Source organism: Physeter macrocephalus, chromosome 13, assembly GCF_002837175.3.
Source record: "Physeter macrocephalus isolate SW-GA chromosome 13, ASM283717v5, whole genome shotgun sequence".
In the NCBI taxonomy this organism is placed as follows: domain Eukaryota; kingdom Metazoa; phylum Chordata; class Mammalia; order Artiodactyla; family Physeteridae; genus Physeter; species Physeter macrocephalus.
The window spans coordinates 21,698,296-21,713,764 of NC_041226.1; the positions used below are offsets into that span (position 1 = coordinate 21,698,296).

The 15,469-nt window shown below is 33.4% G+C and overlaps 1 protein-coding gene across 6 annotated transcripts in view; it reads left to right on the forward strand.

Moving 5' to 3' along the window:
• ZC3H13 (zinc finger CCCH-type containing 13) overlaps positions 1 to 15,469 on the forward strand; it is an 87,366-nt gene that overhangs the window by 34,208 nt on the left and 37,689 nt on the right. For all 6 annotated transcript variants that reach the window (XM_055089334.1, XM_055089333.1, XM_007129773.4 and 3 more), the window contains 3 exons: positions 3,859 to 3,998; positions 4,586 to 4,746; positions 10,341 to 10,538. In XM_055089334.1, coding sequence (XP_054945309.1) covers positions 3,859 to 3,998; positions 4,586 to 4,746; positions 10,341 to 10,538 — 499 coding nt within the window. The remainder of the gene's footprint in view (positions 1 to 3,858; positions 3,999 to 4,585; positions 4,747 to 10,340; positions 10,539 to 15,469) is intronic.

The following is a 15,469-nucleotide window of genomic DNA, read 5'->3' on the forward strand; positions in this document are numbered from 1 at the left end:
CGAACTCGGTTCCCCTGCATCGGCAGGCGGACGCGCAACCACTGCGCCACCAGGGAAGCCCCACAAATTCTTTTGTACCTACAAAACTTTTCATTATCCAGTTGCTTTCTGTGTTTCCAGCTCCCCACTCCCAAGTCTTTGTTTTTATTTGGTTCCCTAAACTTATCATATTTGTTTACCATAAGGACCAGTGCAGTAATATAAAAAGCAAAAGTGTCATTTCAGTAGAGGAGAAAATGAATGAACATATTTTGGCAATCTTGGTGGTACGTACATCCTCCTAAAATAAAGCATAAAATCCAGAAGCTGTAAAAGATTTGATTATATAAGGATTTAAATTTTTTTTGTGTGTAACTAAACACGGAAGTGATCTATTAAAAATAGATCACTATAAGAAAGTATTTGACATGTGTAATGTGTACCCATATAGTAAAAGCAGTGTATAAACCTATAATGAAGTTCCACAAATATATAAGAAAAAGATAGTCCAGTTGGAAAATAGGGAAAAAAACAAAAATTGGTTATGAAATTCATAGAGGGAATAGAAATGGACAATAAATGCTCAGCCTTACTACAGGGAAACGCCAGTGAAAATAGAGATAGCATTCTTCACCCATCAGATTGGCAGAAATGAAAAATACTAGTATTATCAAGTGGAAGTTTACATTGGTAAAGCTGTTTTGGAGTATAATTTGGCAATATTAAAAATAAAAATCATACTTATCTTTTGTCCAGCAAATCTAGTTTGTTCTAAAAAAAATACTTGCTCCTGTGAACTAAGGTAGGTATCAAAGTGTTCATTGAATGGGGCTCCCCTGGTGGCACAGTGGTTGAGAGTCCGCCTGCTGATGCAGGGGACGCGGGTTCGTGCCCCAGTCTGGGAAGATCCCACGTGCCACGGAGCGGCTAGGCCCGTGAGCCATGGCCGCTGAGCCTGCGCGTCCGGAGCCTGTGCTCCTCAACGGGAGAGGCCACAACAGTGAGAGGCCCGCTTACTGCAAAAAAAAAAAAAAAAAAAAAAAAAAAATGTTCATTGAAGTCTTGTTTATAATAGCAAACTATTGAAAACAAAGTAAATGTCAGAAGGAAAATGGTTAAACTATGATATGTTCATATCATGAAATGCTTTGCAGATGTTAAAATGAAGGTGTTTTACCTTTGTGTATGACATGGAAAAATCTTTCTATGGGGCAATGTGTGTAAAAGAGTATAAATATAAAGGCTTATTTTTATATCTGTTGAATATGATTACTTGCATACAGTAGATTGCTGGAAGTAAAATTGTCATATTAAAGGGTATGAATGTTCTTAAAGCTTCTATCCATACTGCCAAATTATTTTCCAGGCTAGAAATATTAGTTTACATTGCTACCTCCAAAGAATGAACATGCCTGTTATCTGTACCTTTGCCAGTACCAAATATTATAATTAGGAAAAAAATGGCTCTTTAATACATGAAAAAGGCTTATTTATATATCATTTGCATTTCTTTTTGTGTTTATATCTGTTCATGTCCTTTGCCCATTCTTTTAATTAGTAAGAGTTTTTTATATATAAAGAATGTCAACATTATGTACTGGATGTATTTTTGTTACATATTCTTAAAAAATCTTTGCCTGTTAAATTGTGCCATTCTAATTATATTTAATATTTTCCTGATGACTTATAACAGCTGATTCACATAGATGATTCTAAGGTAATTGTAATGATAACCTTAAGCTGTAAGACACCAGAGACATTTTCTAAACTTATTAAATGGTTTGACTCCTTTTTTTAAAAAAAATTTTTATTGGAGTATAGTTGATTTACAATGTTGTGTTAGTTTCAGGTGTACAGCAAAGTGATTCAGTTATACATACACCTATATCCACTCTTCTTTGTTTTTTTTTTTTTTAGGATTCTTTTCCCATGTAAGCCATTACAGAGTATTGAGTAAAGTTCTCTGTGCTATACAGCAGGTTATTATTAGTTATCTATTTTATATATAATAGTGTGTATATGTCAGTCCCAGTCTCCCAATTTATCCCTCCCCTCCTCAGACTCTATTTTTGAGTCCTCTCCTAATGTTTTGTGCTTTCTGATTTTTCTTCTTTTGTCAGACTATCAGTTGCATTGTGCCTACTTCATAGCCCATCTCTTATAGATTGGGAAAACATCTTACGTTTGATTATAACAGATATGCATAGAGTTAGAATAAGTAGTTTCTGGGTAAAGACTTGAGAGCTTTCCCTCTAAGCAAAATATATTAGCTATAATACCTTGACGTCGACATATATTTTAACTGCTCAGGTCTCCCCCTACCCGCACTTCCCCCTGGGTTGAGTGGTTAGGGATTAAAGACCGAAAGCCATTTTGTCATTTTTTTATATGTGTTCTGTGTGGGTGATATTCCCAGATAGCAGTTTTTAGATGAGCACATTATTGATAATACCTTCAGAAACACTGTTAATTATTCTTCTCAATTAATTATCCTGTCCTTTGTTTTATCCTTAGTATTTAATAATGAAATTTTATCTGTTAATAATTTAAGAACACAACACACCGGATCATCGAACCCTGCTATTCACTGATGTAAAGTGTCTCAATGGAGTGTAAAATCGTAACTAGAGATAGCCACTATTCATTTAATTAAATTCAGTATCTTTAATTATTTTATGTAGTAAAAACTACATGCCCATAAATATTTAGTAATTGCTTGCTGACTGAAAAGCATGATTTAGTCAAAGTTATGTATTTACTGAGAAATTATCATCATACACCAATATAAGATGAGTAATCAAGTTTTGTGACACAGATAATAAGATATATAATTACCCTCTTAGTCCCCAAGCATGAATGGATAGTTTTCTTTCTAATGTATTTACCTGTACATGACAATGATGTCCGTTTTTTTTTGTGCTTTAAGCAATCAAGTAGGACTCCTTATCTTTATTGGTTTTTAGTTCTTCATTTTATTTCTCTACCCCAGGTTAAGAAGTGATGATCTTAAGTGCTAAAAGTATGGCTTGAGAAGGCACCTCAGTTTATAATCAGTCAAGCCCGGTGTGTTCATGTGTTAGAATAGAAGTCAGTGAAATTTCCTCCTCCAGGCTTTTGGCATTATTAGCAAATAGGTAGCAGTGCCAGGAGCCTCTGAAAACTACATGTTGTAATGAAATAGTTCTTCACACCACTCTTCCCCCACCCAAACCAACCCTCAGATTCTTTTCATTGGAAAGGATGAATAGAAATAGATACATGCTATCAGATCCATTGAAGAGATGGACAGTTCTAGTCTAAGAAACTAGTACAAATCACTTATAATGAAAATGTTATAGATCCTTCAGAAATTAGCTCATGTACACATTAGTATTAAAATTACTGAACTTTATTTTTAGATACAAATCAGTTAGGATATTAATTTTTAAAAAAGCAGCAAAACTATGGAAACAGTATTGCACACCTAATGTGACCTTAATTTAATACTAACGAGTCTTTAAGAAAATGAAGAAGATAATCATATCATATGCAGCATGAACTATTGAAGGCTTTGTTGCCTTTAATGCTTAGAATTTATAGCTGAGTGTTTTCATTGTATCTTTTAAAAATTCGGTCTTCTAACCAAAAACCCAAACAGCCCAAAATCACTTCCAGAAAACCCAGGAACCTTAAAAATGTTTGTTTTCATAAAGAAATTAGCCATATTGATTTTAATTCTTTATAGAAACAGTGTGTATTTCTTTTATCTTTTTGAAGTATGTTCTTGTTAAAGAATCTACCATTTTAATTTGTATAAAAAATAGTTGAAAAATTTTCTCTAATTTTTGGTATAGATAATGATAATAGTTTCTGACAAGTAATGGAATTTTTATTTTAAAGATTCTGACAATGGAGATATTAATTATGATTATGTTCATGAGTTGTCATTGGAAATGAAGCGTCAAAAGATACAGAGGGAATTAATGAAGCTGGAACAAGAAAACATGGAAAAAAGAGAAGAAATTATTATTAAAAAGGAGGTATGCTATTTATTGAAATATGTCAGTAATTAACATCAAAATGAGTACTGATCAGAGAACTCATCAGCTGCTTGCTACATCTTAAGTTGTATTAGGATATCGATACTTCACATATGTTAATTAATCTTCACATTTCTCTATTAGATAAATAGGACATATATTTGTTATTGAATAGATGAACAAAACTGAGTTTCTGTTGCCTGGAGTCACCAGCTAATGTAAAATGGGACTTGAATCTATATACATCTGGTTTTTAGGCCCATGCTATTTCTAGAATACTTATCTCTTTTTTAAAGAGTCGAAAGATACAATATATTTGAATATAATTTGTGTTTCTTCTGAGGAGATTTTGAAATTTCATAATTTTAGTTTGCTTTATTGATATTAGTGTTATGTTGGGGCAGTTAGTATTGGTTAACAGCATAGGTTCAGGAGCCAGACTAATATTATTAATATGTGGTGGCTATCGTAACACTTAATACTTCATCTGAAGTTTGGTATAATTTAAAAACACGTGCTTTGTTGTCTGATTATAACAACCATGATTGGAAGAGTTTCTGAATTGAGTTACTGAATTCTTTTGGAAGGTTTCACCAGAAGTGGTTAGATCAAAGTTATCTCCATCACCTTCTCTAAGGAAGTCTAGCAAATCTCCAAAGCGAAAATCAAGCCCTAAGTCATCATCTTCAACTAGCAAGAAAGACAGGAAGACAACTGCAGTATCCTCTCCCTTGCTGGACCAGCAGAGGTCAGTAGGGTGATAAATAGTGCCAGAATGAAATAGCTTTTTCTGAAGTGATATTCAAAAGAATTACTTGGTAGATTACATAAAGATACTTTTAATACATTCAGTATTTAATGTAAACTTTTTTCTTCTAAGAAAAAAGTGTGAAAAGTTTCCATTTAAAAGAAAATTATAGAGAACAATAAAGCAAAGGTCTGTGTCGCATCTTTATATGCTTCAGAGCTTTTTATTTTTTAATAAATAAGCAGCTGTATTTCTGGTCCTTCCCTCTTGAATTTGTTGTTTATGATACCTATGCATGTGTGTTTATACTTCCATAATATGTATTATCTTACAATATATAGTATTACTTTCATCTATTTAACCTTAATATAGATACAACTTTTCTTCTGCAACTTACTTTTTCACTTAGCATTTTTTTTTACATTTATCTATATTGACATATGTAGCTGTAGTTCTTTCATATTAGTATTTATGTATTTATCTACTTTTGTTGAACATTTGATATCAGGTTTTAGCTATTACAAATTTCATAATGAACATTCTTCTTGTCTCCTTGTGTACATGATCAAGAGATTAAATTCTTTATAGTATGTATGAAGCAGTATGAATATATTATTTAAAATTATTGTAGTAGCCAATTGAAAGAATAAAGATAGAAATAAATTACATTGAGGGGTTGAGAATAAGGCAGGAGATACCTTTTCATTTAATGTTACTATGGACTATTTAAATTTTATTAAAGGGCATACACTAATTTCTTATTTAAGAAAAAGGCTAAACTAAAAACCTCTTCCCAGTATTTGACCAGATGGAAAATGTCTATTTGAACCCATAATGAAACTCATAGTTGTCTCCTTCTAGTTTCTAGAGGCTTTAACCCTATTCTAGATTCCATTTACTTTTTATCTAGTTTATTATATCATCCTACTAACTCTATTTACTTTATCTAGTGTCCATTCTGCCACACATACAAACATTTTCATTCAGCTGCCCTAACCCTTCACTTTACAGATGTTGTGAGAGAAATCTAAAATAACAATTACAATTAATTTATTATGCCATTGAAAAACTTAGTAGTTTTCCATTCTGTTGACTGAAATTCAGATTTTTTAGAATAGCATTCATACTTTGATCTTTCCACTCTAGTCCATATTTTCGTCCAGCCTTCTTCCTACACTCATCACCTTCAGTCCTTCAATGTCTAGCTCAAATTCTGTCTTTCCATTAAGTTTTCTTTTCATTTCTTTTCTTTTCATTTCATTTCTTTTTCATTTCATTTCTTTTCATTTCTCCTTACTGAACATAATTTCTGTTCCCTTTATATATCAGATTTTATTTATACCTCTCACTTAATACTAATTGCTATTTGCATTATATTTTAGCTGTGGCACACATGTTTTACAACCTCTATTAAATTAAGCTCCTTGAAGATTGCAATCTTGATGGTTCACTGTTCTATCTCCCCACAGCACCTACTCTGCAAAGAGCTTTGTATTGTAATAAGGCACTCTGTAAAGTTGACTTGATTCTCTCCTTTGCTCCTAAGATTGAATAAAGGGATATGAAAGAAGTTGAACTATAGAGTGATATGATTTACCCCACTTGCTCTTTATTCTTTTGACTAACCAATTATATAACTTTCCCTCAATTCCATTCATTTCCCAAAAAACCGCCAGCATACCAGAAATACTCCTTTTCATTTTCTAATCCTTTCTAAATATTTATAAAATCCTCAAAACTTAATCTCTTCATAGAAAGTTTCTCTAACTATTTAGATGAAGGGTTAGTTTCATCCTGTTCATTTTCATGTACTCTTTTCTTACTGCTTTGTTAGTAACTCACTTATCCTTTGATGAATATTGAGCATGAATAATTACTCACATTGATTTAACTACTATATTTATACTGTATTATAAGATATTGACTTTAAGATGCACCATTAATTTAATACTAGAAGCAGAAGGATCTGGAAAACAGTACATTAAAGGTACAAAGAAACACTGAATTGGGTATAGCATTTCTGTAGTCGTGCAGTTTACATTGCCTAGAGTGGTCAGATCATCAACTTTTAGTTACATTGTGGATCATACTATAAACTGTTTGAATACATTCAACAAGTTAAGGATTGGAATTTCAGTTAAAATTCAATGGAATGTTGCAGCCAATGCCAGTAAATCAACTGAGGTGACTGTCAGGTAAACAAACTCCTTGGTTTTACGTGGTTATCATATTGAGTAGGCAGAGATAATCACAGACAAATTAAGACTCACACTTCTCTGTGAAAATTGGCAGTTTTCTTAGACATTTATTGTGAGAGAGCGCCTGATGGAAAGCTTTAAGCTGAGATACGTGAAGTATGTCAAAAGCTATTCAAAAGAAATAAGTTTTGGGGAGAGAGAGAGAAAGGCTGTAAAAGTGATAGAAGTAGATAATTGAGCTGTGTGCCACAAATAGGAAGTGGGCTCTTTGCCACTAAAGGATAATCATTTGACTTAAAAAAAAATGTTGAAAGATCTTGTTGACTTCAGAATGCACAAAATCAATTTTGGCCCATTCTGTTGGAAGTTACTTGCAAACTCTATCTGTAACACAACTGTGTTTTCCAACTACATATATTTTTTAAGGTATTTGAAGAAATTCTGCACTTTAGTGAGTGTACTGGCATAATCTTGGTTGTTATAATAGCTTAATTCCAGAATGTGAATTTAACACAACAGAAGTTTATTTCTCACTCAAGTAAGAAGTGGGTGTTTCTGATTAATAGGTGACTCTTCTATACATGTAGCTTCAGTACCTAGGCTCCTTCTGACCATGGCTTTACTTTCTTAGGTTTTTGAGGACACCAAAAAATGCAATATGTGAAGAAAAAAATTAGAGTATTACACTTATTTAGTTACATAGTTTACAATTACCTGGAGTATGAGAGTCTTATTAGTTAGGCCTGGAAGTGGTGTACATCTCTTTCACTCACATTCTTTTTGGCCAGAGCTTGGTCATTTGGTCACATCTAACTTCAAAAAAGTCTAGACAGTATGGTTCAACAATATGGCCAGGACAAAAGTATAGTAAACACCTAGCTAGTTTCTATCACAGGCAATAATGTGAAAATACAGTCTGTGTCAAGAACTTCTCTATCATTTTATCTTGAAAATGGTTTTTTAAGTAATTTTTGATACTATCTACCAACTATTGATTAGTGTGTGTCTTTTAAGTGGAAAAATATTTAGAAATGTAGACATTTATCACTTATCCTTTAAACACATTAAAAATTTGAGTCACTTCATAAATATGCAGTGAGATATGTAACTAATCATCGTTTTGGCAGAAGACAAAGATGAAAAGTAGATTTGGTCATATTTTAATAATTTCTGATTTGCTAGATGGTTGACCCTATCTATGACAATAAGAAGTAGGGAGAAGGACTAAGAGAGGTAAATTTTCTGAATGCCCGCTATGAGTCAGTGCTTTTATCTGGTTTTAATCTTACCAGCAATTTTGAGGAAGATACTATCCATTACCTTTTTTACAGCTAAGGCATCTTGGGATTAGAGAACTCTAGGTCACAGGAAGTAAGTTCTAGGATTTTGGCTTAAGTTGTCATTTATAAATATCAATAACTAGTGAAATAAGTAGCTGGTGAAAACTTACCAGATGTGTGAAGGGAAAGGGCTACTTAAAAACTCAGTACCAGACTGAACATTCAATGTTGCAGAAAACAGGAACAAATTTAAATAAGAAATTAATTCAAAATTTTAATATGATTTGAGAGGATATTGATTGATCTGTTGAGAGCAGTTGATCATGAAAATAAAAGCAATCTGTGAACAAAGATACTTTGGATGAAAAATGATTTTTAAAACTGGAAATAGCAGAATAAAGAGATTGATTGCCAAGGGCTGCCCTGGTGGCACAGTGGTTGAGAGTCCGCCTGCCGATGCGGGGGACGCGGGTTCGTGCCCCGGTCCGGGAAGATCCCACATGTCACGGAGCGGCTAGGCCCGTGAGCCATGGCCGCTGAGCCTGTGCGTCCGGAGCCTGTGCTCCGCAGCGGGAGAGGCCACGGCAGTGAGAGGCCCGCGTACCGCAAAAAAAAAAAAAAAAAAGAGAGATTGCCAAATTTAATATTAGTAGAATGAGTGCAACTTAAAAGAAAATTTACTGAATTTGAAAACACATTTAAGATATTTCCAATATATTAAGATATTGGAAAGCAAAAAGAGAGATGGAATAATGGAAAACAATGGAGGAGTGATCTAGGAGATGCAGTAACTATAATAAAGCAAACCAGAGAGACTCGGGTCATATGGAGAATTGATGAAATAAAAATAGAAAAAATATTGAGTAAAAGACTAGGGTTTCAGATTGAAGCAGCACACTGAGTGATGGAAAAGGTTAAAAAAAAGAGAACGTATGCTTATCTTGATGAAATTTTTAGTTTGCAAGGAATAATATAATAATGCATACAGGCAGAAAAGCTGGATAACCTGCATAGGAAAAGAAATTAACTCTCTTTGTACTTTTCATCCAGAACACTAAATGCCACAAAATATTGTAACAATATTTATAGAGCTCTGAGGGAAAAGGATATGACACCAAAATGCTCAAACTGTTGTCAGGGTATGAAGTAAAGACAGACGGTTTGTAATGTGTAAAGGCTCAAAGTTATAGCATGTAGATAAAATGATTTTAAATGACAAATTAAAGAGAATAGTCTAGACCCAAAAAAACAATCCCAGGTAGATTAACTGTGAAATACAAAATTCTAAAATTTAAAGGATCATCTCTGTAATCTAAGAGTTGGAAAAAATTTAAATGAATGTTTAAGATTTAAAACAAGATTTAAAAGAATATTTACTAACAGTGCTTAAGGTTTCATTTATAGTTGATGTAATTGTTCTGAAACATTTGAAACATCTGAAACATCTGAAAACATCTGAAACATCTGAAACATGCTGAAAACATGGAAGCCACCTGAAAAACTTACCAAAGTGAAATTGTTTAAAGAAGTTATGGAGCATATCTATTAAAGGAAATTCTGTACATTCCATAAGAATAAATATCAAAATCCATTTTTTTTGTTATAGAAAGATACCCATGCTATATTTAGTACAAAAAATTTTACAAAGCATTGTATTATGACTGTGTGTATGGGGTGGCAGGGAGGGAAGAAGGGAAAGAGACATGGAAAAAGTGTGGACATATATCCAAGGTGTTCACATTGGCTATCCTGGGTAATGGAATTATAGGTGATTTTTACTTTTTCATCTACTTTTCTATAATAAGCTTTAAAAAAAAAATTCAGTTCATGCAGTTGTTTTATTTTATGATATTTTCCTTCCTGAAAGAATCTCTTCCTACTCCACCTCTTATCTTTTCTCAGAAATATACCCTTTAAAATTATATAATAAGCAGTGTTAATGAAGTAGGTAGCAAGTAAATTTTTTTTATATTGATTACTAGTATATAAAATAGTAAATGGCAAGTTATTGAAAGGAATGCTACCATTTTTTAAAAGTGCTTTGTTAAAATGAAAACAATATTTATTTGACCTTCTAAAAGTCTTCAGACTTCTGATAGCTTTGTCTTACCTTCAGGAATTCAAAAAGCAACCAAAGTAAGAAGAAAGGACCTCGTACTCCTAGCCCACCCCCTCCTATACAGGAAGATATTGCTCTGGGGAAAAAATATAAAGAAAAATATAAAGTAAAAGACAGGATAGAAGAAAAACCAAGAGATGGAAAGGACAGAGGACGAGATTTTGAAAGACAAAGAGAAAAAAGAGACAAGCCAAGGTAAGTAGGATTATATATTTTTAATAATCTTACTTAGAATCTAAACTACTATTCAGAAGCTTTTAGGCATTACTACAGTGGATTATTTAGTGTTTTTAAACTATGTGTAAGTTTTTAATACCATATTGAAATACAAATATTTCAATCAATGTTAATGTTTATAAAACATAATATAAATCATAATGATTTAAAAAACAAAATTTCTTAATTTTAACCATTTTTAAATGTCAATTTGGTAGTGTTTTTTATATATACTATATATATATGTATATACAGTATATGCACAGTGACATGAAATAGATTTCCAGAACCTTTTCATCTTACAAATGTGAAACTCTATAACCCTTAAACAACTCCTTTTCACTCCCCCACCTATCCCCCGGCTCCCCAGTCCATAGTAACCATCGTTCTACTTTCTGTTTCCTTTATCTTGAGTCCTTTCGATACCTCATATAAATGAAATCATTTTGTCTTTTTGTGACTGGCTTATTTTACTTAGCATAAGGTCTTCAAGATTCATCCATGTTGTGGCATGTAACAGGATTACTTTCCTTTTTAATGCTGAATAATATTCCATTGTCTATATACCACGTTTTATTTATCCATTCATTTGCTGACAGAACGTATGGGTTGCTTCCACATCTTGGCTTTTGTGAATAGTGCTGTTATGAACATGGGTGTGCACATCTCTTCAAGACCCTTCTTTCAGTTTGTTTGGCAATGTACTCAGAAGTGGGATTGCTGGATCATATGGTAGTTGAATTTTTAATTCTTTGAGGAACTTTCATACGATTTTCCATACCAGCTGCTGTACACCATTAACAGTGTACAAGAGTTCCAATTTCTTCACATCCTCACCAACACTTATTTTCTGTGTTTTGGATAGTAGCCATCCTAACTGGTATGAGTTGATACTGTGGTTTTGATTTGCGTTTCGCTGATGATTGATGATGTTGAACATCTTTTCATTGCTTTTTGGCCACTTGTATATCATCTTTGGAGTGATGTCTATTTAAATCCTTTACACATTTTTTAATTGAGTCCATTTGATTTTTGTTAAATTATAGGAATCCATTATAATTATGGATGTTAACCCCTTATCAGATATATGATTTGCAAATATTTTCTCCCTTTTCATTCTCTTGATAGTGTTTTTTGATGCACAGAAGTTTTTAAAGTATGAGGTAGTCCCATTTGTTAATTTTATGTTCGTTGCCTGCGCTTTTGGTGTCATATCCAAGAAATCATTGCCAACTCCAGTGTCATGAAGATTTTTCCCTATGTTTTTTGTAGGAGTTTTATTAAAGTCTTAGATCTTATATTTCAGTCTTTAATGCCTTCTGAGTTAATTTTTTGTATGTGGTGTAAGATAAAGGTCCAACTTCATTTTTTGCATGTAGAAAACCACTTTTCCCAGCACCATTTTTTGAAAGAACTCTCCTTTCCCCATTGAATGTTCTTGGCACCCTTGAAGATCATTTGACCATATATGCAAGGATTTATTTCTGGGCTCTGTTTTACTCCATTGGTCTGCTTGTCTGTCTTTCTGCTATTACCACACTGTTTTGATTACTGTGGCTTTATAATACATTTTGAAATCAGGAAGCATGAATCCTCTTTGTTATTACTTTTTGAAATTATTTTGGCTATTTGAGGTCCCTTGAAATTCCATATAAATTTGGGATGAATTTTTATATTTCTGCAAAAACTATCTTTGGGGTTTTGATAGGGATTGCATTGAATCTGTAGATCTCTTTGGATGATATGGACATCTTAACCGTATTAAATCTTCCAGTCCTTGAGCATGGAATGTCTTTCTGTTTATTTGTGTCTTAATTTCTTTCAGCAGTGTTTTGTAGTTTTCAGTATACAAGTCTTTGACCTCCTTAGTTAGGTTTATTCCTAAGTATTTTTTACATTAAGTAATTTTTATGCTTTATTTTGTTCTTTTTTATGCTATTGTACATGGAATTGTTTTTTTTAATATCCTTTTCAGATTGTTCATTGTTGTATAGAAACACAACTGATTTTGTGTGCTGATTTTGCATCCTGCAACTTTGCTGAATTCATTTATTAGTTCTAACAGTTTGTTTTGTTTTGTGGAATGTATAGCGTTTTCTACATATAAGATCATGCCATCTGCAAGTAGAGATAATTACTTTTTTCTTTCCAACTTGGATGCCTTTAAAAAATTTTTTTTTTTTTACTAATTGCCCTGGCTAGAACGTCCAGTACTGTGTTGAATAGAAGTGGTGAGAGTGGGCATCCTTGCCTTGTCCCTTAGAGGAAAAGCTTTCAGTCTTTCACCATTGAGAATGATGTTTTCTATGGACTTTTCTTAAATGGCCTTTTTTATGTTGCAATCATTCAGGATAAATTATGCATCCAGTAAGCAGCTGATAATAGTTTTATGATATATAAGTTCAACAAAACCCAGTCTTTTCCCCCAAAAAGATTTTGGTGATTAGCTTATCCCTTTCTTTGTCTTGGTAAGAGATCATCTTGTCTAACTTATTTAGATGAATCAATTTTTTTTTCTCTCCTCCCTGTGGTGACTTAGAAGAACCAGAATGATTCTGTCAGCTGTTGCTAGGACCTAGCAACATTATTATGTCTTATTGGAGCAATAAAAAATGGTTAACTGGAGCATCCATAATTCTTGAACATATTTTCCTAAAATACACTCTTTATCTTATTCAATCTGGTAGGTTTGTTTTTGAAAATGACACGTAAATCAGATATAAATTATGTTAAATGTTCTTGCTGATTTACATTTTTTTTTTTTTTTTTTTTTTGTGGTATGCGGGCCTCCCTCTGCTGCGGCCTCTCACAGGCTCCGGATGCGCAGGCTCAGCGGCCATGGCTCACGGGCCCAGCCGCTCCGCGGCATGTGGGATCCTCCCAGACCGGGGCGCGAACCCTGTTCCCCTGCATCGGCAGGCGGACGCGCAACCACTGTGCCACCAGGGAAGCCCTGATTTACATTTTAAGAAGTCTTTATTCTTCTCTAATGGTTCTCCATGCTCTTGTTTTGTTATTTTGACCCAGAAATCTTTGAGAGGTGATTCTTAACGTATATCCCTGGGTAGTTCACCTCTGAAATGGTAACACATTTTGTATTATGAGGAATTGAATATTACAGAGGTTGATTCTTCATTTTCCATTTTTTTTCTCCCTGGCCATCTCTACCAGGAGCAGTAAGGTATGCTTAGGATTCACCTGTTGCTCAGTATACAGAAAAATCTGAACTTGGTTTATTTCTTCTGTCTAAGGAAACTAAGCAGCAGATTACTGAAGGACTACATGGGTACCTGATTGTCACTGGAGTTCTAAAGCCATATTTGACAAGGTTGAAAGGGGGCATTTTGATTTAGGAGGAGTTGATTTGATTTCCAGGTGTTTTTTTTTTAAGGCAGATTCATTAATTTAATTTATCTCCATTACTGTGAATAAAGAATAATTCTAAAGCCAAACAGTATATTTAAGAATCTTTGTCACTGCTTTCAGATTCTGGGGTATGTAATTAAAGGTTAGTTTCTAAATTCCTTTTGGAGAAAATTGCCATTTAATATTAATTTAGATGTTATAATGGGTTTATTGGGAGTATTTTGGTTATCAGGATGTGCTGTGCTTAAGTGAAAGTATGCTAATACATTTATTATTTATTAGGTTACTGAATACCTAGTGTGTGGTGGACACTGCTTTAAACATTGGTGATGCAGCAGTGAACAAAAATCTTGTCAGAAACTTTGTTACTACAGGTGGAAGTAATACAGTAATCATGTGTGTATAAAATAATATCTTTCCAAATATGGATTGTTTTTCTTCCTTCCAAGTAAAGTAAGACTTACTAGGCCTATTGGATACAGGGGATTGCTTATATTTCTTAAAGGGTGGTTCCCAAATGCATATGCATACATGTGATTACAAATGATGTAACAAAGCCACATGATCCTATGACTTTAAGTCCTTTTCCCTGTCTTCTGTGTCTCAGTTCTTCAACTTTCTACACCAGGAGCTACTAACCTGGATTTTAGAGGTCTGATTTGTGAGTTAAAATTTGCCCATGTATGTTTTCGTGAGGGGGGGAGTGTCCATATCCTCCCAGAAAAATTCATGATTTCCCCATTCTCCAAAAATTCTTAAAGAGTTATTATTCTTTAGGCCTTTGCCACCAATCTGGCATCGAGAATTTCAGTACTCTCATCCCAAACCTTTATTGGCCATGTCAACCTAGTTAAGAATATACTCTCTTCCCAGAATATTTATTAATTTGAATAACACTAAATTCTGTTATGTAGTTGCTTTTGAAGCGAATAGTTTCCAGGCCATAGTTCTTAAAGGAATTCTGTATCAGTGTCTTACAATTTGACTGGTAGACTTTACTCAGCAATGATTTATTTATGCAACATTGATCAAAACCTGCATACCACTTGTTTATCCAAAAAAAAAAAAATGCCTTATGGATTTATTTTATTACTCTGCTTTTAGAGAATGTAGCAATTTCCCATAATATTTTTTAAAATAAACTTTCTATGACCTGTTCGGTACAGAAAACAGCAAAATCTTGATTACTTGGAACTCAGCTAAACCATTTATATTCTGTAATTTGTCTTAGAAGAGATGAGCTCACAGGAAAATTAAGTTTGAGTTAGGTATTTAGTCAGAAAATCACTTGTGAAGGGAATATTTTGTATCAGTATTCCTAACCTACTGTATCTAGATAATGCTAAACTAGATATTTCAGCAGTGTTTCAGTGGACCTTTATTATCATCTTTATCAATGAAAATCTGTATTCTATATTCTTTGCTGAATTAGGAACGACCAGTATATTAGTGTAGTTTAAGAACAAGGGCCTGGGCTTCTCTGGTGGCGCAGTGGTTGAGAATCCGCCTGCCGATGCAGGGGACACGGGTTCGTGCCCCGGTCC